Here is a 23,036-nt window from a genome sequence, read left to right as displayed (position 1 = left end):
TCAAGGTATCATCCTTTGACGGGTTAAAGTGAACACTATACAGATCTTTGTGGGACTGGAAAAGGTTCTCTTGGCATCACTCTTAAGAACCTAGCTTTGGTTTGTTACAGCACTAACTAAGGGGATTTTAGAGAAGTTTTGGCACTGCTGTGAAGAACCATTTCTGGGTTCTTTAAAGCACCAGTAATTAGATTTTCCTCTAAAGAACTTGAGAATAAAAAGGTTCTTTGTGCAACTTAAAAGGGTTCTCCTAGGGCATCAGGCTGAAAACCCTTTTCGGAACCTTTATTTTTTAAAAGAGTACAGGTCATGTACCTAGGTGTATTATTATTTAAGAAGAGTCAGAATACTAAAGCGATACCATAGTTACTCGAATAAAGTTAACTACTCGCTAAGAATGCGCCAATATTATTTCATATTGTCAATAATGTATCTCTTTTAGACTCGTTCTGTTATTCCTGGAAATGAAAATATTCATGTAAATGGATTTAAGACATTTATAGTTAAACAAATGCAGGCACGTTTATCTTTATGTTTTGTTTTACATGAACGTGATCTTTACTTTGAGTCATGAGTAACATTCTCCGTGTTCCTACTGTTACAAACGGCGCAGTACTTCTAAACATTATTAGAACCAAATAGATGGAGAAAAAAAAAAACGACCACTACCTCAGTCATGTAAGCACTTAGTCCCTTTCGTGTAATTTAGGTGCAGATCTTCAAAAAACCGTGTTTTCACCAATAACAGAACCAGGGTTCACATGGACGAGGACCGAGACTCGTATTTGGTGGTTCAGTTGTTTGGTGCAAATATTTCAAAGTGGACTAAACTGAAGATGAAGCTCAGATAGTCTGCACCAAACAAGGTCCAAGTGTAGAAGGGCATCAAGATTGACCGAAAGTCGACAGGAAGTGTTCAAGAAAGTGTGGACGAGTTTGCAGGTCTTTAAAAAGAAATATCTGAATTTGTCTGAAATAAGTTGTTTTACAGGCCGTAATAACAGCTTTGCTGTTGTTATATGTTTAAATAACAAAAGTTCTGATTGGAGTTGAATTGCGAATAAGTCAAAGTAAATAAAAAGAAATCCTTAACCCTTTCATGTGTAAATTGTTATAAAACATGTACAGACTTTTAGACTGTTTTATTAATTCAAAAAAGAGCACGTGGATTTAAATGACTATTTACATTTGCATCATTTCTTTTTCTAAAAAATCACTTATTAAATGTATCTGATATTAACAGGCATCAAGTAGAAGTAAAATGGTGAAAATGGATTCATGCATTTAATGCATTTTTATTTACTTTGATGTCCAATATTATAGAAAATGTACAGTATACTGTATTTATATAATTTTATCCGATACCAATGAACTATGTAGTTTAGTTCAGATTAAACTATTTTTTAAAAAAGCTGTTAATGATTGTTGTAGTCCATAATTTTCATAATTGATTTGACGAGTTTGTGTCTGCGTCTGTCACCGTCAGCCATGTTGGATTGTAAGAACGTTTAATGGAGTAAAATCAGGATAATGTTTGGAGTGGTTTGGAGGTGATTTACTCAAATCTACACTCCTGGGCCGCAAAAAAAAAAAAAAAAATGGGCCCAGCCCAAAATTGTAAAATTTCAAGCTTTTAATGGTGTTAACAACAAATCATTGGTCAGAAATTAGTACGAATTAAACAAATGGGTGCGTCTCAACATAACCAGCTCTCTAGTTCAGTAGTCTGGGTACTGATCAGGGAGTCGGCCATTTTAAAAAAATTTTGAGACACAATCGCAAAATCCTTCCAGCACACTGGAACGTTCGTTCCGTAAAAAAAAAAAATCCCACAATACACCGTAAAAATCAGGGTGCATCGATACTCATTATGTTCCCTTACTGGAAATGTCATCATATTTTCTGAAGCCTCTCAGCTCAAAAAAAAAAAAAAAAAAGGCGAACGAACTCAGACAACTTCACCTACAAATGGAAGTAGCTTGTTATTGTTGTTGTAACTCTCAAATGATTACTTATGCGAGCGATTTTTTACTTTATTTGACGTTCTACATACTGTTTGTTTGAGTCTAATGACTTTTAAGCGTTTAATGATTTAAAAAATAAAATTAAATCCATGAGCTAGCCTACGATCCTGTTTGAAGTACCATGACAGAAACGTGTGTGATTAAGCTAACAAATTTATATGACATATAAAACTTGAATATTTATAAGTGTACGCGCTATACCGATTGACTGACGACCCAGGGAGCTAGGGGGCTGATCGAGGCGCACCCATGCCCTCCTGAGACGTCCCGTGCCACCATTTGCTCGTTTACTTTTGCTGTAGTGAACTGTTTGGGGAAAAGCTACAAACAGGGGAAATTCACTTATATAGACTTCTTGTCTCCAAAGGTAAAATCATGATACTGATTCAAATGTTTGATGTGAAATTCTACTAACTAGCAAAGCTAACACATGTCTGGGTGTACAACATGAAAATTAAGTTAAAAAAAATAAATAAATAAATTGAATAAAATACAGTAAATCAAATTTAAAATAAAAATACAAATAAAATGCTGTCTGCAAGATTACCCACAAGGCTTAAACATTATAAGAAATCAAAGGGAATAGCTGTCCCATAATAAGTTTCTTTATCTGACCAATGATTTGTTGTTAAGACCATTAAAATCTTAATATTTTTTTACCATTTTGGGCTTGGCTCATTTCTTTTTTTTTTTTTTTTTTCTGTCCAGGAGTGTAGATTATCATTAAAGGAGTGGTTCAGCAAAAAATGTTCTCTCTACTACAAATGTACGTAGTTGATCAGCTAAGACATGTTTGGCACCAGACGTTTGCTTCTTAAATATGAAAAATATTTTCAAATTTTCTAAATTTATTTCATTTCCTGTGTGTCCAATAAACAATCATTTGCACATACTGTACCTATTTATAATTAATTACACCATTGTGTAATGTGTGTGTGTGTGTGTGTGTGTGTGTGTGTGTGTGTGTTTGAGCGCATGTGTGCATGTCTAATTTTTGGGTGACGTCCTGAAGGACACTTCGGGTCCAGACTGAGCACATTATTTAACAAGCACGTCGACATCTGGGAAGCAATTCATCATTTAATTAAATGCGGCTGAAACCCGGCCCCTCGTTAATGAGATTAATTTCAATAATTAACGAGCTGCTGACACAAGCACGGGGCCTCATGAATAATTCAGCAGCATTTTTTGTCGGCTCCAATCAGAGGGGAAAGGGCCATTTTAATGCTAGAGTGCTTTTTTATATAAAGTTTCAGTTTATAATCTAACACACACACACACACACACACACACACACACACACACACAGAAGGAGAGAGACATCAAACACACGTGGACTGATACGCAAATGCATACACACACACACACACACACTGAAATGCTGTGTAGGTGTGCCTGGTGTAGTCAGGTGTCCAGTTTCTGTCCCCCTTCCCCCCCTTTGTTGGACTGTGCCATTCTGAGTACACACGTTAGGTTGGCATGGAAACGGAGCAATCTAAGACAAGCATATAGGGAGGTTAAAGTGAGGCGAGTTTTAAAACGTTTCTGTTCGATGATCTGATAAATGTAGGCGCCAGAGCAATGTGAAAATAAGACACGTGTGAGATTTTCAAGTAGGTCATTGCATCTTTTATTTGTTATTGAGTTTATTTTTTTGCTTTTCAGATTCTCGTAGTAAAGTTATTATATGGGGGGAATGATGGAATTGATACTAGGATGTTCAGCAGCGATGTGTGAAGCTCAAAATAAATTGTGTGTTGTGTGTGTGTGTGTGTGTGTGTGTGTGTGTGTGTGCATACTGTACCAGGTTAGATAGTGTTTAGTTCTGTCTCACCCTCAGGTACGTCAGCCTTTTTTAGACAATACAGCGCATCATTCTATCACCTGGAGAAGGTTCAGGCATTGATATACGTTCTCCTGTGTGTGGGTGTGTCTTCTTTTTTCTCTTTCTTCTTCTCTCTGACCTGCAGAAAGGAGCATTTCTGGGAGGAGACGTGTGGCATAGTCTTACACCTCCCTGGGGCTTTTTGAAATGTGTATGTGTGTGTGTGTGTGTGTGTGTGTGTGTGTGTGTGCGCGCTCACAGGTTGGGGAAAGGGGTGGCTTCAACAATGCTTTACATGAAAGCATGAAAAGATAGGGTATGAAGTTACAGTGGTAAAACGCATAATACTCCGAATGAGAACAAGTGCTTGTGTGTGTGTGTGTGTGTGTGTGTGTGTGTTAAGGTGTCTAGCAATAATGCTGGAGTTTCTGTATGTCGCACATGAACACGTGTGAGGAAGCGTAGCGATTTCACTGAAAATGTCAATGAACAGAAATGGGGAAATGTTTTAGGAACCCACGCACGCTTGGTGTGTTACTGAGTGTTCCATCAATGAATAGAGGAAATTAATAATGGTGGACTGGCATCATGTGGGTTTTTTTTTTTTTTTTCAGGAATTCATGAACTTTTGATCCTTTCCACCAATTTTAGTTCCTGCTCCACAGGTGGTACTTTTCTGAGGAGCTATTGATGTGGACAGAACTGCTTCTAGCTATAAGCGGTGTATGCAGTCACTTAGGGCCTCCGAGCCACCAGGGGACCCCGTAAGAATGAACCCAGTCACGCAGCTCCAAGGTCCTCAGTTTGATCCTGAGCTCAGGTTAATGTGTGTGCAGCTTATGAGTATTGCCGCGTCCCAATTCGCCTACTTATACTCCGCACTAAAAGTATGTACTCATTCCGTGAAGAAGACGTACACACTTTTGAGTGTGTAGCAAAAGAGTATGAAAGCACTGGGACATACTGACACGAATTGCACGAGAGAACAATCTTCATGTCAATATAACAACATCAATACAACATTATTAAGACATTTGGGTAAAGTTTCACTTTTTTTTTTTTTTTTTTCCACGTGTAGTGCGTGTGCTTTTATTTGTCACATGATTTATTCATTTTCACATGCTAAATCACATGTAGGGCATGATTTTATTTGCGTTTACTCTGCAGGTTCAGGGCTTAACATGTAGAAACACTTTTGTTCGCACGTGATCACGTGTTACTCACATTATCGCATGGGAAATGTTGATGGGATTGGGATTTCGCTGTAAAAAGGAACAGCACAACACGGTACACTATAATCAGGGATTACTTACGCCACATGGAACAAAAAGAAATTAAAAAAAAAACGCATTTTTGTCTTAAACTGTGCGAAAACATGGTTTTAAAAGTGCTTAACCGGTTAATAACGTTATTTTTCCGTTCCTTCGGCGAAATCTCTCGCTTACTGCACGGAAGATGTGCCTTGCAAAGCTGGGTTTGTCACAAGAAAGTGTTTTTCCTACGATTGTAGGAGTAATAAAACTTTGGAATGTTTGGTTTTATTTGTACACTAGGCTTCCTATAAGCACTGTAGGCAATCGTATGTAAAGAACGTTAGTATACATTCTTTTACGGTATTTCACTGTAGCCAGTTTTTATTCGTTTTTGTTTTTTTTTACTAAAGAGGGGGCGGGGACCACGGAGCCGAAACGTAAAAGAAAAATCACTTCTAATCTCATAGGAATTTCTGAAGTTTCCTGGGAATTCCTGCGAGTGTTGTGTGCGTATTTGCTGATCTTCCATATTACATACAGTCATGCTGAGAATTATTGGCACCCATCAACAACACGGGCAAAAATGAATGTATGACTCAATTTTCTCACTACATTGCTATTAAATGTAAATGACTCTGGAGTTGCCTGTAGATGTGTAGCTTCATGTCTGCTGCTTTATTTATTCTTCTCGCCCCACTGCTTTTTTGTCGTTTATGAAAATCACTGCATTCACTGGGGGTGGGGGTGGGGGGTGGGGGGGGGGGGGGGGGGGGGGGGGCACTATTGCTTGTCTTTATAGAGAATCAAATCCATGCATTATTCATTTCTAAGAGTCTATAAAGCCCGGTGAGCCATGCTTGTGATTTTGGGCTTTAGAAATAAATAGGACTTGCTTTGGAGTAGAACTCGGAGAATTCTTATTGCCGAGACACGGTTCCTTTTTTTCCCAGGAACTATTTGAGATGCCGGATTGCGTATAATCTGTTACTTCCCACTGCTGATGACAGAACAGTCACCTATTCATTCCTGCTGCCTCCACACACACAAACACACACACACACACACACACACACACACACACACACACACACACACACTGTGCATGTACGGCTCTTGTCTGCACCTGCATCCACAAACACCTCAAGCCCAAAGCATCAGGCTTTCAATGGTTTGGTTTAGAGATGCACACACACACACACATACACACACACACACATTCCTTTCCAAGTATTTGGACCACACTAAAGTAAAATAAGAGCTGCAATGAGTGTGTGTGTGTGTGTGTGTGTGTGTGACATTGCACAGTGACCACTCAATATTCCAAACATGCTCTGAACCCCTCCCAAAACCACACGTTACATCTGACACACATGCGTATTCATGTACATGTGTGTGTGTGTGTGTGTGTTTTCAATTAAGGTCCCATATGACTGCAGGCTCTGTAGTTTGCAAGGGGTAAGTGGTCTAAATTGAATATGAGACGTTTATAGACGTTCTAAATTTCTCCACGCTTTGATCCGAGCCTTTCGTCTCCGCAGGCGTATATCACGGGGAAAGCGAGGGAATTCCGTAGCGTGAAGTCGATGTTAAGAAAAGCAGCGAAAAGTGGCAAAAGTGTTCTTCGAGAACGAAATACGAGGAGCGGCTCGTTAAATTACACCCACACTCTGACAAATGAATCCAAAAACAGAAAGCGGAGAGGAGAGGTGAGGAAAAAGTGAGCGGAGGAAACAGCGAGGCGTCCGTTTTTGTTAGGAAAGCGTATCTTTTGGCTCGCAGATACATATTTATCCTTAAGCAAAAGCAGACCGTTCATGACAGATAAACAATGAGTGCAAAAGTTCCTCTATTTTACAGCTCGAGCTGAAACATTCCCATGCTCTAATACACTTGTTTGAATGCACCTTGTTAAATTGTGTAACGATTTAAAGGCGCATTAGGAAGATTATTAGAAAAGTAAATGTGAATCAAATCAAATTGATTTTTTTTACGCAAATGACTCATAATGATTTAACAGGACGGTGCCTTCACTGTCTAATTGGGTTGTTATGTAAAGCTGCCATTCAAATAATTCAAAGCTTTACACAGACGAAGTTTACATACCTGCACTGTAAAACCGGATCAGTTCATTTAACTCAGCACATTCGAGGAAACTAATTATCAACGTAAAAAATTTCGAGGTAATTAGTTTCCTCGAATTTTTTGAGTTAAATGACTTTATCCGGTTTTACAGGGCGTTATGTGAGGAATGTTGCTAATCCTGCGCTCAGCTTCATTCCCATCCACATCACCGGTAATAAATGACTCCATCTTGGGGTGAAAAAAGCATAGGAGAGTTATCTGGCTGTTCTGGGAGCGTGCCGATTTCAGATTGCGTGTGAACGGATCTAAAAAATGACTGACGATGCACGTTCAAACCTAAACAAGCACTCGGGATCATAACGCAGTTTTCCCGAACTAGTTTTCTCAGCCACGTTAAACACCTGTCCTGAGGCCATGGCTTAAACAGTTATTTTTCATCATTCTCTACGCATTTTGCGTAGGTTATTTGTATGAATAAATTTTTTTTTTTTTTTAAATCAGCACCTATTGCACTTTTAAGGTCATCGACACAGTTACTTTCTTAAGTCTTATTATATACTTATCTTCAGTCTTAAGGCTCGAACTATCTATGAAGTGGTTTGCTGTGGCAATCAGGAAAACCGCTTCATCAGAAAACGTCGGCTTTGTACGGGGCTGCAGAGGGGAATAAACAAGACGCAGGGACACCGTCGTTCACAGCAAATGGAAGAAACGTGCACACAAAGCCATGGCTAAACGGTGCTGATAAATAACAGGAAAGTCCTCAGGGGCAAGTGGAAGAAGCTTTTATATCACATTCAGAAATATCATCAGGATTGTTTCACATTCCTAACCAAGCCCTAATCGTATGAAGAAGTACAAGTATATAAACCTTTGTATTAATTTCTATAGCCTTTAGGTGTTAAGTGTACAAACTTAATTTCCATATTAGGAATCTGTTTCTGATGATTTGGGCATCGTTACAGAATCGTTCAGGAAAAAGATCTGATGTACCTGTATAACTGAAACATCATTCATAAATTTTCTACCAGTGTCCATTACAATCGAGCAGTTACGCTGTTATAAACATGAAGTGAAGGTAAAGTGCTGATTAGAACATAATTCTTTGGAGTGATTTACACGGCACCTTATGCATTGCAGCACGGATTACACGTAAGATGGCACCGCCATTTCATGTCATCTCACTTCATTTCGTTTGTAAATTTGTTTTATTGCAGTTCACATGGCTGTGTATGTGAATACAGCGGGGTCCATGTTGAATATCTGGGACATTTTTTTCTTATTGATTTAAAATTGGAAATAAACAGAAGGTTTTCGAATTCCGAAATATTCCAAAGAAAGAAAGTCAATATTCACTGTCTTGAGCATTTAGTATTCAAGATTCTAAAGCAGATGTGTGATATTGACCATGTTAACTGCTTTGTACAAAAGGTCAGCGTGTCTTCGTGTCTAATCTCTTCTATCGACGACATTCTGGTGGATTTTATTGTCCATAAGGTTTTGCACAAACTAGTGGAGTCCGTACTACTCGAGTCCACACCGGCATTAAAGCAAAAAGGGGCCGTACCGAATACTAAATAACTCTGAAATCCAGGTCAGTTTTTCAAAGATTCTCCTTTTCACTCAAGTTGCGGTCAGTAATGTAATTTGTAATGAAAAGTGTTTATTAAATTAGAAAAAAATGCAAATTAGAAGCATTTCCACTAGCGCTATATACACCCCACAAGACCTGCCGCTTTGGAGATGCTCTAGCCAACACATCCCGTCCGGCCATCACAATTGGCCCTTGTGAAAGTCGCTCAGATCCTTACGCTCGCCCATTTTTCCTGCTACGAAAACCTCAACTTCGAGAACTGAATGTTCAGTTGTTGCCTAATAGATCCCACCCCTCGACAGCTGCCACTGTAACGAGATAATCAATGTTATTCACGTCACCTGTCGGTGGTTTTAATGTTATGTTTGATCTGTGTGTATACTTTTATTATATTCTTTATTATATTCTTTGTGTGTGAGAATGCCAGTGACTTGTTCTTTAGTCATATAGACCACTGTTTAAACGTAATTATACGACGATTTACACAAAAAAAACTGTGAAAATACCATGCTATAAAATGGTATATTCTTCTATCCTTCTGTTTTGAGAGAAGGGGATTTTTTTTTTTTTTTTTTTTTAACCAAAAGTAGACTAGTGACTCCAGGAATAAATAAAAGGAATTTTATTTAAACAAATAACCTGCTGGATTGCAGCCGTGTTTTGTGTGAAAGAAAACTAAAAATTTGAGAAAAGGAGAATAATTATGCTCTTTTCTGTTCTTCTACAGGTGAAGAAACCTCTCTCTGATCCTCCCGCTTCAGACCCTTCTGACAACAGGTAACTAATACATACATATATTCACACACACACACACACACACACACACACACACACGACCATGTATCAAACGTGACGTCCATTTAGGGGTCATTTATGTCTGGCGGTGACGTTTGACAGTGATAGTAAGTGTTTTATGAGTCTGAACAGAAGGAGATGCACACAGAGAGGATAAACACACACACACACACACACACACACACACAGAGAGAGAGAGAGAGAGAGTGAGAGAGAGTGAGAGAGAGGGATGTTAAAGTCATTGCATGTGTGAGTGGGTGTACTGTAAAAGTGTACGTTCAAAGACTATTTGGTACCTGGATCTCAGACTGTGTGTGTGTGTGTGTGTGTGTGTGTGTGTGTGTGTGTGTGTGTGTGTGTGTGTGTGTGTGTGAGTGTGTGTCTTTGTGGGACTAAATTTTGTACAGATGTTTCTGCCATAGACAGGAAAAAGCAGCCATGTCTATTTGAATGATGTAGCCTGATTAGAGAAGCAGCCATGAGAAAGAGAGAAAGAGAGAGAGAGAGAGAGAGAGAGAGAGAGAGATGAGAATAGTTTTATATCCTGTTATAATGAGATGAATAGTGTCGGTTTTGTGAGTAGAGTGGTTGAGAGAACTTTATTGTGTCTTCAGTGTTTGTCTCTTCTTTATGTCATGTGCCCGAGAGTTAATAGAAAACTAAAAAATAAATCTATAGCATTTGGCTGTATGGTGGATACAGCCCCCCCAAAAAAAAGTTTCTTTGGATGATAAATGGTTTTAACTTTCTGAAGGGATTACACTTGGAACCATTTCTGTAATGGAAACTCTGTTGCATTGAAATAATAATTACATATGATTTTAAAGAATGTTGCTATTTGACAAATATAAGATGAGGTTTCGTTGAGTCGCTCACCCTTCCAGATGTTGCACAATCAGTGTGATCTTTGCCCCAATTATGCCAGGGACACGCTAGACGATTTTTTTATCTTAACCGATTTTAAAACCGTGGGAGACCACAGACATGAGGACAGTTTCAACCGATGTTTAACGTTATGTGACCGTGTATTTAGATTGACCACCAGGAACACATTTAAAGGGTTCTTTAGATTTAAATTTATTCAGTAATTGATCTGATAAGTGATTTGACTATAGTGTTGCTGACAACTTTGACATCTGACAATACAACAATATGGCAGTGGGAAAAAATTATGAGCTCCTGCACCGCACAATACCTTCAATTCCCAGGAGTTGAAACTCCCAACATTTTAGATGAACACACTGGATGATGTGAAATCTAGCAAGCAAACCCAAGAGCGAACTTCTCTCTCGCACATCTCACAGAACATTGCGTAGTGTGTGTGGGTGTGCGCGTGCCTAGCCTCTTGACTTGTACCCAACATCGCTACTTACTGACACCTAAAGGACAACTTAGGCAATAACAGCTTTTCTAACTTAGGCAGTAATCAGACCATTTACCACTTGGTTACAGTTATAATCCTCCGAACGCACGTTAGACAATTCAGCCAGAACGCGAGACGGCACACCTGTCGATTGTAGTAATGGTTTCACAGACACGAGATCTCACAGAAACTCACGTTTTATCAAACGTGACTTCAGAAGAAAAACAAATATGGAGTAACGATCGACGTCGTCAGCTGGGTTCTCCTGGCGTGCGTTATATATTGCAGTGAAAAACAAAAAAGGAGAAACAAAATGGCAAAATAACAATTGTAGCTAAAGGTAACTTTATTTACTAAACATCCTCTACATGATAGCCATTTCTTTGTAAACACACACATAGTCGTGTCTTCCATGGCATGTTTGTGGCTGCCATGTTTCCGCTATAAAAGCACACAACACCCGGTTGGTGACGCTTGACCGCTCTCATTGGCTATTGCGGGTATCCTGCCTCCGGCAGGCCGGTCAGGAGTCGTGAATATCAACCGTTTAGGAAAAATAATCGTAATGACACCACACAATTGAGGATTTTTTTGGACAAAAAGTCAGTAGCGACAAGCCTTGAATCGGATCACCACAAACCCCACACACCCCCCATCCCCCACACCCCCCACACCACCACCTGTTAAGGTCGTTGGAAGGGTGCAAATCAGGCTTAAAATCTTCAAGTGTGTGGCCAGCTTTAGCTTCTATACAATTATTATTGCCCCTTGTGGTCAAAAATGGGAACGGCAACAAGCACTAATAGAGTCAATAGGGAAAGCTGCCCCATGCTCACTCTATGAACATTTTCAGTAGGGGAGGAAGAACGAACGTCAGTGAATCACCGGGTTGCCAGATTGGGCTAGTTTAAGAAAAAATACTCTGTGGAATCCAAGATCTTGTTTTATAGCAAATGATCAGAATTAAGTCTTAATAAATTTCCGCAAAAGGCAACGCGTAAGTCCAGACAGTGTGGCTATGATGTAGGCAGAAGCGCTTCTAGTGTAAGATATATTACAAAGATTGGGATGAGGAAAGAAGGATTATGGTGTGGAAAATCCCCCTACATCAGAAATACGTGTGAAATACTTGTTTCCCCACGCAAAGGAAGAAGAAAAATGTCTCCGTTTTCCAGTGCCAAACTTTTCCAGGTCTTTAGTGTGGTTTTGTGATGTAGTTAGGCTGAAAATGTTGCTGAAAGCTATCAACCCTGGTTAATGAGATTACCTTAAACGTAGTTAAACAAAAGTATGTCTAAAACCGCTCAAAATGAGCTGCTAGACTGTATGATGGATGCTGTAAGTAACTTCAAGCATGACTTGATTTTGTTTGAGGTTATGTCCCTATTAATGTCACCCTGCCTCTCAATACCTCACAAATGAGTAGCCTATGTAGATAACGTCAATTTGCACCTTCCTCATGCGTTCTCTGAGTGGAAAGTTCAGTAACACAATGCTCTGTGGCTCCCTAATATTACTATTACACATTTAAATAATGAGTCCAATATTTAAACAGCTAGATGGGGCGGTTGTGGCTCAGGTTGTAGAGCGGGTCGTCCACTAATCGTAGGGATGGAGGTTCGATTCCCGGCCCACGTGACTCCACATACCGAAGTATCCTTGGGCAAGACACTGAACCCCAAGTTGCTCCTGATGGCATGTTAGTGCCTTGAATAGCAGCCCTGCTACTGTGTGTGGGTGAATGAGAACCAGTGTAAAGGGCTATATAAATGCCGACCATTTAGATTATGTTCATCAATCTGTACTGAGAAATTCAGTTTTATAGTTAAATGAGTCCCTGGCTACAAAATACTACAATAGTAGTTTTCTATAGGAAGGTGTTGGATTCCTGGGATGTTAGCAGGAAAAATGAGTCCTAACTGGTTTTCTGTATCACCATGTCATTGCCTGAGATATGCAAGCTAGTAGGAATGACTCATGCACCAAAAATAAGTGTTTTCAGACTTTAAATTTGGCAAAAGCCCGATCAGGCAAATTAAGTAATCATTCAGTTTGAGAAAATGAACAACACATAATTAGAAAACTTAACAAGTGCTCTGTGAGCTACATATGAAGGAAGTTTAAAATGTTTTTTTTTTTTTTTTTTTAAATGGCTTGGGTTCCTCATATGTGAAACCTTGAACTGTTGCTGATGCTTCTGGGATAGAGTCATATTCGCTCGGCCAAACACATGGCATCTTCCAGCAAAATCACTTTCAGATTTTATGATTCATTTCCTTTTCTTCTTTGTCCTTGCCCCATATTCGTGCCTCTTCTTATTCCTTCTTACATTTCAGGGCTTTCTCTCTCCCAGCTAAACTTTCTCTCTCCCGACTCAACCTCATATCCGGGTTGTTTTTGGAGCGTCTGATCCAGTCCGTTGTTTGTTGGCAGGTCATTGGAGATGCAGGAATTAACCAGCCCTCAGCACACAGTCGCCAGTGGCAGCGATGGCAGCTCCAAACTGGACAAGAGTCTCCTCACTAACAGCGTCTCGACCAACGGAACAGGAGGTGAGACACTTAGAGACTAGTGTAGAGTATGGAACAATATTGTGTCATGTAGAAATCCTAGTTTTCTTTTGTATGTCAAGTTCATAACATGAAAAACCGCGTCATGGCAACCATATTGCTTGCATTTCAACATCAGTGTAGCATAATTAGTTATCAGACATGCTTTATGAGTTATCATATTGTGTATGTTATATATATTTAGTCCACAGCACTGTTGAGTTCTCAGTTATGATTAGTCTAGTTTTCTGTGAGGAGACATGTATGTAGCATTTTTGGAAGGAGTCTCCAGTGTCAGCAATTTGCAACAGTCAGAGGTAAAGCTGTAATGTTTCTGACATGGCAAACTGCTATAACATAAGTGATAACAGGAACTAACTTGTTTTGCTGCCATTCCACAACATTTCATGTAGCTAAAAATGGATAAAAAATACAAGGTGTCGTTGTTTAAGTAATATTATTTTTATTGTAATAGCTGGCAAATTGTTGTAGTATAAGATGAATAAAACACTTCGGGATGTGCTGTTATAAGAAAATAAATCAACTTCATTGTGTTACTCGCACCACCCTGTCATACGATTATTTTCCTATAACAGCATACCCCCAAGTGTTTTATTCCTTACTTCTATACACTACATTGCCTGATTATTAAGTACACCCACCTAGTAGTGTGATGTACCTCTGCTGACCTTCAAATCCGTATAAATTTGCCTGGACATGGGTTCTGCAAGATCCTGGATGAAATGTTGCTCCATGTGGAAATGTCTGAATTGCACTGTGACCGCACAGACAGATTATTTCACTTCATCCCAAAGTTGCAACGTACAAGGAATGTGCAGGTCACTGAAGCAATGAAACATTGCTGTCATGTTCCTGGAATGGTCACATGCTAGAAATGATAAATCAGTAGCCATGAAAGGATGCCATCATGCCACTCAGACATTCGTCAGGGTTATGACTGGGACACCAAGTGCCTTCTCAGTGTTACCCCCAGCCCGAACTGTTCAGGTCAAGCGTTACGACTTCATTTGGCTCATGGCAAATTTTGATCCTTCCATCAGCACATTGATATATTTCATGATTTACATTTGCTCATTTTTGGTTGTAATGGAGAGCTAATGCCACTGAGCAATTGTGGATTAAGGGTCTTACTTAAGGACACAACAAGGGCAGTTTGGAAATGCTGGGATTTGAACTCACAACCTTTCTGATCAGTGGCCCAAACGACTTAACCACTGAGCCACCACCTGGGTCTTCTTCGTGTTCCTGTTCCCACTGGACATTTATATTTACTGACAGCCTTAGTGCTGTAATCTTCAACTAACCCACTCAAGACAGTTCCAAGTTGTGCATCCAAGTGTTGAATTCGAATGCGATTCACTATCTACAACTCTCCAACCTGGTCTTGTTAACATCATTTCTGATTAATTGTTGTTTTGTTTTTGCGCCATTTTTGGTAAACCCTTGAAATGTTAGTACATTAAAAGCAAGTATATGCAGTCATTTGTTGGAATGTACCATTTCTCTGAAATTTGGGGGTAGCTCAGAGTATATCCCAGAAGTTATAGGGATGTTACAGTACCTAAATGCTTTTCAGTCACTATAATTGAATTATTATTATTTACTATTTATGGTTGTTATTTTAAATAATGCAGTTCACAGTTAGAAACCCAGGACTAGTGAACGCCTTAAGCAATAGATTTTTAGTGTATGGGTACAAATGTCTGGGCTCAGATTTATGTTTAAAGCTGTGAAACTCTGGTGTAGAGTCTATAAACGTGTGGTGGTCTAGGAAAACCTGTCGGATGTTGCTGTGGCTGAATTCTGGCAAAAAAAAAAAAAAATTTAATCAAGTTGCATTTGGGACAAAATTTGGGGGTTTTTTTGTCTAAGACCTAGTTAGTGTTACATTTATACAGCACTTTTCTAGACACTCAAAGCCGGGATCCCCTCAAAACCGCTAGTGTGTAGCATCCATGATGCCAGAACACCCACCACACACCAGCTATTAGTGCTTAGGTTATCAGTGCTTATTAGCTATTAGGGCGGCTGTGTCTCAGGTGGTAGAGCGGGTCGTCCACTAATCGTAGGGTTGGCGGTTCGATTCCCGGCCCACGTGACTCCACATGCCGAAGTGTCCTTGGGCAAGACACTGAACCCCAAATTGCTCCCGATGGCAAGTTAGCGCCTTACATGGCAGCTCAGCTACCATTGGTGTGTGTGAATGGGTGAATGAGAACCAGTGTAAAGCGCTTTGGATAAAAGCACTATATAAGTGCGCCATTTATTAGTGGAGAGGAGAGAGTGATGTAGCCAATCCAGAGATGCGGATTATTAGGGGGTCATGATAGAGAAGGGCCAATGGGGGAATTTCACCAGGACACCGGGGTTATACCCCTACTGTTTACGATAAGTCTCCTGGGATTTTTAATGACCACAGAGAGTCAGGACCTCGGTTTAACGTCTCATCATAGTTTGACATCTCAAATTTAAGAAAACATAAATATACTGTAATGATAGAAATATAGAAATAGTACAGTATAATAGAAAATTTCTCCATATGAAGGTTTTTGAACCCAGCTGCCAGCATGTTTTAATTCTAGTAATTAGCATGTGTTGTTGTGTGCTCTACGCAGTCTGCGCTGAACATTTCTCCTACCTAAATGTGAAATCTTTGACTTACCTCTGGAATGAGTGCAGGGTTATCACAGCTATAACATGTTTAGAATGGCCAGGAAAGAGGAAGAAGTCAACGTTAAGTGTATTTCTGTTGTAATAAAGAATTATTTAAGTGTTTTGCGACCTAATCCCAATCCGTTTTATTTGTAATTTATGTGCGATTACCACAGAAAGGAATTTTGACACACTCCTTCGTACTGAGAAAAGGACAGAAAGCCAGTTTACTCCAAATTCATTTATAATGGAAGTCAATTATGATTGTTGAATTCAATCATGAAATACTGTGTATGACGCAAATCCAAGCTTCAACTCTTTCACTATAATAACAATAATAATAATAATAATAATAATAATAATAATAATAATAAATCCAACAGGTTTTATGGTATCCCTGCACAATTCTGATTATGTTGACAACAAATACCATAAAATATAGCATTCTGAAAGGATAAATTCCACAAACTTTAATTTATAAATTTACAACTACATTTGATTAGAGATTTGATTAAAGTGCTTTAACGACAGAATGAAGGAATTTCCCCTAAATTTCTATGATTCAAAAGTTGTAAGTAAACACAGGGTTTCCATTCTTTTCTCAGTACAGGAAAACACATCGGCATTGGTTTCACTGGTAATTGACCATTGACCGCTACAGATATGCATTTTTTCATGCATAAATTAATAAGACACATCCCAAATTTAAAGATGGTGTTACTGCTTAATAAATGCACACGTGCACATTCAAATTAATTTGGATTTTTTCTTTCTTTCTTAAAAAATAAAAATAAAAATAAATCATTAAAGGAACTGAAGACCTCGAATAGCATCAGAGGAGTAAAATGGGATAAAAGCATTACTGCTGAAAAATGTTTGCCGTCTAAAAAATGTTAAGTCGAAAATGTTCCACAAGAACAATTTCTGAAGAGTTTGATGTACAAAATGATTGCAAATACCATTTTTTTTTAAGAAAAACAGCAATTGTGCAGTTTTCCTGCAATGATAAAGGATGTCTTATGGGGGGTGGGGGTGGGGGGGATTAGCGGGGACAAAGCTAATGTTTGTTACAATGTAGCAAGTTTTTTTTTGTTGTTTTTTTTTTTTTTTACCTGATTAGACCTTTTTGTGTAGAACGTTAACACAGAAATGCCTGAGACGTTCTGTGTCTGTCGCCATCAGCCGGTGTTGGACTGGGAGGAGCAACACTTAATGGATGAATAAAATTCAGTATAATGGTGTATATAACATTAGAATTTCTTTGGTTTGGAGGTGATTTATATCCTATCTTTTTAAAAACAATTTTAAATGAACCTATGAGTTTCGAATTAGCCTACGAGTGTGGACATCATACACGAAAAGCGTATGTTAGATAATAATTTCGTTTGAAAATGTTTTCTTTAAGGGTTTATGTTAACACACAGTCTCTTTATCTCAGATATTTAAAATACACTGGTACTAAAGCTGAAGATTCTGGATAAGGAGCTTCTGTAAATAGTTGCGTATATGAATGAAGGTCTGAGTTCATGTCTGGAGTCAGGAGTGTGTTTCCTGTCGTAGTGAGTGCTGTTCTGGTCAAGAGTGGGTCAGGGAGATTATTTACTTGAGTTTTGAAGGTCAAATCCACTCTGGTTTGGTAAGTAGAAAAACTACACTGAGTCATTAGGAGTCAACTGGAATAAAATATGACATGTGTGTGTGTGTGTGTGTGTTTGGCTGTTTGTAGTTTGTGTTTTGTGTTTGATTGGGAATTCGGTGCACTGTAAGCTATTTCCTGTATTTAGAGATTTTTATTGCTGGGAGGAAAATTCTAAACAAATCGAGAAATACTGTGTATATTAAATGCACATTCATGTTCACGCTTCAGATAGCTGTGTGTGTGTGTGTGTGTGTGTGTGTGTGGGCAGCAGTGATCTCATCTGGTTTTGACATGCTGGCCGAATGAAACAATAGAGGAACACAGAGAGGAAAAGACAGCAGAAGTCTGTAAATCATTCCGATCGGAGTGCGACTAATGATTTTTACAGACACACACACGCTGCCAAAACAGCGACATATTCAACATTCTCCTTAGTTTACCTCATCATCACACAGTGCAATTTGAATACACACACACACACACACACACACACACACACACACACAGAAACTGACAAAGAGCTACAGGCAAGCACGAATCACACTGCCTGTGGAAGTTCGTCTTGTGAAAGCGTACAGTTACAAACAAATGCCCAAACATTAGTATGTACATACAGGGTACACACATATCTAAAAAAAAAAAAAAAAAAAAAGGTTTTTACCTAAAATGTGCTTTATTAAGTTGCTTTGTCAATAAATAAGCACACTTCTGTACCAAAGTGTCATTGAAGTCACCAATTTACAATTACAATTGACAATTGTTTGAAATTATTTACAAGATAATATCATTTCTAACAGAAACTCAGATGAGATGAAGCACTTGTAGTGAGAGGTCAAGAAACTGGCATGAAGGAACCTGTTACAGATAGTTTAACGTTTATTACTGTAAATAGCACCAAGAAGTGAGCAGCAAAGAATTGTGCATGTAGGACAAACAATGGTGATTAGTTGTTGGGAACAGTGGTGATCAGTCACTGGTTGTCGGAGATAATGGTGATCGGTGATTATCATTATAAAACACTGGAGATCAGTGATTAGTTGTTGGGAACAATAGTGATTAGTGATTGATCATTGAGAACGATATTGATCAGTGATTGGTTGTTATGAACAATATTGATCAGTGATTGGTTGTTGACAATATTGATCAGTGATTGATCATTGGGAACAATGGCGATCAGTGATTAGTTGTTGGGAATAATGGTGATCAGTGATTGCTTGTTGGGAACAATGGTGATCAGTGATTGGTTGTTGGGAATAATGGTGATCAGTGATTGCTTGTTGGGAATAATGGTGATCAGTGATTGGTTGTTGGGAACAATGGTGATCAGTGATTGGTTGTTGGGAATAATGGTGATCAGTGATTGCTTGTTGGGAATAATGGTGATCAGTGATTGGTTGTTGGGAACAATGGTGATCAGTGATTGGTTGTTGGGAATAATGGTGATCAGTGATTGGTTGTTGGGAATAATGATGATCAGTGATTGATCTTTAGGAACAATGATTGTGATCAGTGATTGGTTGTTGGAAACAATGGTGATCAGTGATTGGTTGTTGGGAACAATGGTGATCAGTGATTGGTTGTTGGGAATAATGGTGATCAGTGATTGGTTGTTGGGAATAATGATGATCAGTGATTGATCTTTAGGAACAATGATTGTGATCAGTGATTGGTTGTTGGAAACAATGGTGATCAGTGATTGGTTGTTGGGAACAATGGTGATCAGTGATTGGTTGTTGGGAATAATGGTGATCAGTGATTGGTTCTTGGGAATAATGGTGATCAGTGATTGATCTTTAGGAACAATGATTGTGATCAGTGATTGGTTGTTGGAAACAATGGTAATCAGTGATTGGTTGTTGGGAATAAAGATGATCAGTGATTGGTTGTTGGGAACAATGGTGATCACTGATTGATCTTTAGGAACAATGATTGTGATTAGTGATTGGTTGTTAGGAACATTGGCTCACATAAGCGCAACAAAGTCAGGTTTTACACACTGGTGGTGAGTCAACCGAAAGTGCACTCTCAACTTGTATAACCAGCAGCTGTGATGTGAACTGGAAAGCCGTATTGAGTTCTGGACAGTTGCTAATGTCTCTAGATTTGTCTCTAGGCTATTTTTTAAGCTAGTTTTTAAAAACCTTATCGACGCTGCTGCATCTGATACACTAATATAATGTCAGTTCTTTATTGAGGATGATTCACCACTCATATAACATCTGATCAGCAGCGGTCCAGTGCTGGTCCCTTTTTGGCCTAGCAACAGATGATTTTCACACAGTAATTATCATACGTACTTAACGATTCATTGGATCTAATAAACTGGGAACAACTCAGTCTGTCGACCCCAACAACCCAAAATACTTTAATGGGTTTGGACCTTTACACAGGGTGTCCAATGATATCCGTTAAGACTGATGTCCATCTTTAAAGTTGTATCAAGTGTGTTTCTGCTTGAATGGAACAAAAACCTGCAGCCTTGCTGACCTTTTCTGAACATTTAATGTACTTGAATTGGAACATCACGAAATACGCTTACCGTTCATGAGGTTAAAATTGTGACAACACTGTTACTAGGCGACTGGGAAATATGGTCTTCAGGATTAAGTTGGCTGACGGCTGAGTCTTGCAATGTAGCTAGCTAGCATGCAGTGTAGCAGGTTGTTTAGATAGTATAAACTAGACAAAACTGTTCATCAACATATTCCTTAGACATGTTGGTGAGTTACTAAGAAAAGAATCAATAGGACTAAAACTTTACAAAGCATCGACTGTAAAGCGACTTTCCACGGGTTATGTCAACATGAGAACTTTCATGTGGAATCTTCTAGAAAACATGTTAAACACAACCCAACATGAATGTAGACTAACACTGGACACGCTTGTTTTTAGTGAAACCTTTCTGCATAATGTAGTCCATGATATAACTGACTACCCACCCCCCCCCCTACCCCCCTCCCTCAGGCGAGAACATGACCGTTCTAAACACGGCTGATTGGCTGCTGGGCTGCAACACTCCGCCCACTGCCCCAAGTACGAAGGACTATGGTACATTGCATGTGTGTGTAGAGTGAACATACTTAGAGACACTGTGTTTTATCGTGTGCTGAAGTGTGTTGTAAAGCTACAGTATATACACACAGTATATACACTATACTGGAGGACAGTATAGACACACTGTTGGCTAAAAGGCTGTAAAGCTGTTTGTATGATGTAGAAAGGCTTTGGTGTGGCTGCTGTTCATACATCATATGACTTTTTTTTTTTTTTTTTTTTTAAGTTATGGCTCTTTTACGGGAGATTTTATATGATTTTAATATCTTTGTTTCCCCTCAGTAAAGACAGAGCCGCTGAACAGCAGTGAAGCGGTCAGCACAGCCGGAGATACAGGGCTGGACACTTACACAGGGTCAGGTAATATATCTCACACACACCCACACACACACACACACACACACACACACACAAAACCTAGTATAACTCTCTGACAGTACTTGCTGAAAGCGCCTCAATTGCTGTCCTTGGCTTAACGTCAGCACAGCATTGTCTCTTTATTTAGCAGACATACATACACACACACACACACACACGAGCAGATCCAGAACTTCTCCAACCATTCATCCCCCCTGCAGAGAGAGCTGAGGCCCATGCTCCAGCTGACAGAAGGGTCTGATGTCTCAATAGTTAAGAGACAAAGAAACGTGTGTGGAAAAGTGTGTGTGTGTGTGTGTGTGTGGGAGAGAGAGATGTTTACATGGTATCATATAGGAGTGTGTTAAAGAAGTTTATGAGTCCATCAATCTCACAGTGGGAAGGATCTGTTAAACTCAGTTAAGAAAACGTATCTAGTTTATGAAGTGCTTTAATATAGAATAGATATGTACTACTATACAAAAGTCTGGACTCACATGCCTTATCTCCTTCAATGCTCATGGATTTATTCAGTGAAAGACATACACAGACATATTATTATTATTATTATTATTATTATTATTATTATTATTATTATTATTTAAAAACATTTTATTTTAGTATTTCAGGTGTTTTATGGAAATAATTGTAACTTGTTAAATGATGAATAATATACTGCAATTATTTATATGAAGTCATTTCTCCCAGCAAGAGAAGGGAAGGAAGGAATAAAGGAAGGAAGGGAGGCAGGGGTTAAGGAAGGAAGGAATAAAGGAAGGAAGGGAGAGAGGGCGCTAAGGGAGAGAGTGGGTTAAGAAAGGAAGGAAGGAATTAAAGAAGGAAGGAAGGAAAGGTAAGTACATTATGGCAAGACATAAGAGACAAGATGAAAATGAAAGGAAAAGAACTGGCGTGAGAAAAGGGATCAAAGGGAAAATGCAAGGAAAAGGAAGTGCTAGCAAGGAAAAAGAAAAAAAAAGGAACGTAAAAATGGAGGAGCTGAGAAATCTAGGAAAGAAAATGAATAAAGGGAATGAATGAATGGATGAAAAATGAATGGTGAGGAAAGTAAAAAAATTTGGGGGGAAGGAAGGACATGCAAGTGCTGACATCATGACAAGGACAAGAGAGAAGGGAAAGGAAAGGAAAGGACCGGTACCGGAAGAGAATGAAGGAAAGGAAAAGAAAGAAAAGGAAACAAATGAAAAATGGAAGTAGATGAATGGATGAAGGAAAGAAAGGAAAGGAAAGGAAAGGAAAGGAAATGAAAGGAAAGGCACTAGTGCATTGAGATCAAATTAATCCAGCACAGAAAAGGAATAGAAGGTGGGCCGTCGGGGGGTGGAGAAGAATGAATGAAAGGTTGTCATTTTTGATATCGTTAACTTAATAGAGAGAAGTTCATCGTTTTTCTTCTCCTTTTAGTGAATGAACAGAAAAAGACAGTTAACTGTCATTTTAGAGAGTGTGTGTGTGTGTGTGTGTGTGTGTGTGTGTGGATTTACAGCTTTTGGCAGATGCTCTATGAGAACGAGTTGTCCAGGATTCATGTTCTGCCCTGCAGATTTGCTGTTCAGTAAAGAATGTATCAAAGTGGAGCTGATAGATGACACATGTTGCTATTTCCTGCTGGATCTTGATCCAAACCGTGTGTGTGTGTGTGTGAAATTGTGCGATTTATTGATCTAAACTGATACCACTTGTGATATCTTTTTTTTTATGTGCAGTTATAACCAGCAGTGGATTTAGTCCTCGACCTGCACATCAGTACTCACCTCCCCTTTATCCATCCAAGTAAGGAACTATTCACACACACACACACACACAT

The 23,036-nt window shown here is 39.0% G+C and overlaps 1 protein-coding gene across 9 annotated transcripts in view; it reads left to right on the top strand.

Annotated features, from left to right (window-relative positions):
• Positions 1-23,036, top strand: part of eya4 (EYA transcriptional coactivator and phosphatase 4) — a 57,400-nt gene that overhangs the window by 14,328 nt on the left and 20,036 nt on the right. For 6 of the 9 annotated variants that reach the window (XM_017487277.3, XM_017487274.3, XM_017487273.3 and 3 more), the window contains 5 exons: positions 9,506-9,555; positions 13,370-13,488; positions 20,762-20,845; positions 21,134-21,211; positions 22,936-23,002. In XM_017487277.3, coding sequence (XP_017342766.1) covers positions 9,506-9,555; positions 13,370-13,488; positions 20,762-20,845; positions 21,134-21,211; positions 22,936-23,002 — 398 coding nt within the window. The remainder of the gene's footprint in view (positions 1-9,505; positions 9,556-13,369; positions 13,489-20,761; positions 20,846-21,133; positions 21,212-22,935; positions 23,003-23,036) is intronic. The other 3 variants (XM_053686122.1, XM_017487276.3, XM_017487275.3) reach the window with 2 other exon arrangements.

The sequence above is a fragment of the Ictalurus punctatus genome, chromosome 15 (genome assembly GCF_001660625.3).
Source record: "Ictalurus punctatus breed USDA103 chromosome 15, Coco_2.0, whole genome shotgun sequence".
Classification (NCBI taxonomy): domain Eukaryota; kingdom Metazoa; phylum Chordata; class Actinopteri; order Siluriformes; family Ictaluridae; genus Ictalurus; species Ictalurus punctatus.
Note: the sequence above shows the minus strand (reverse complement) of the source record. Positions and strands in the feature narration are given on the sequence as shown.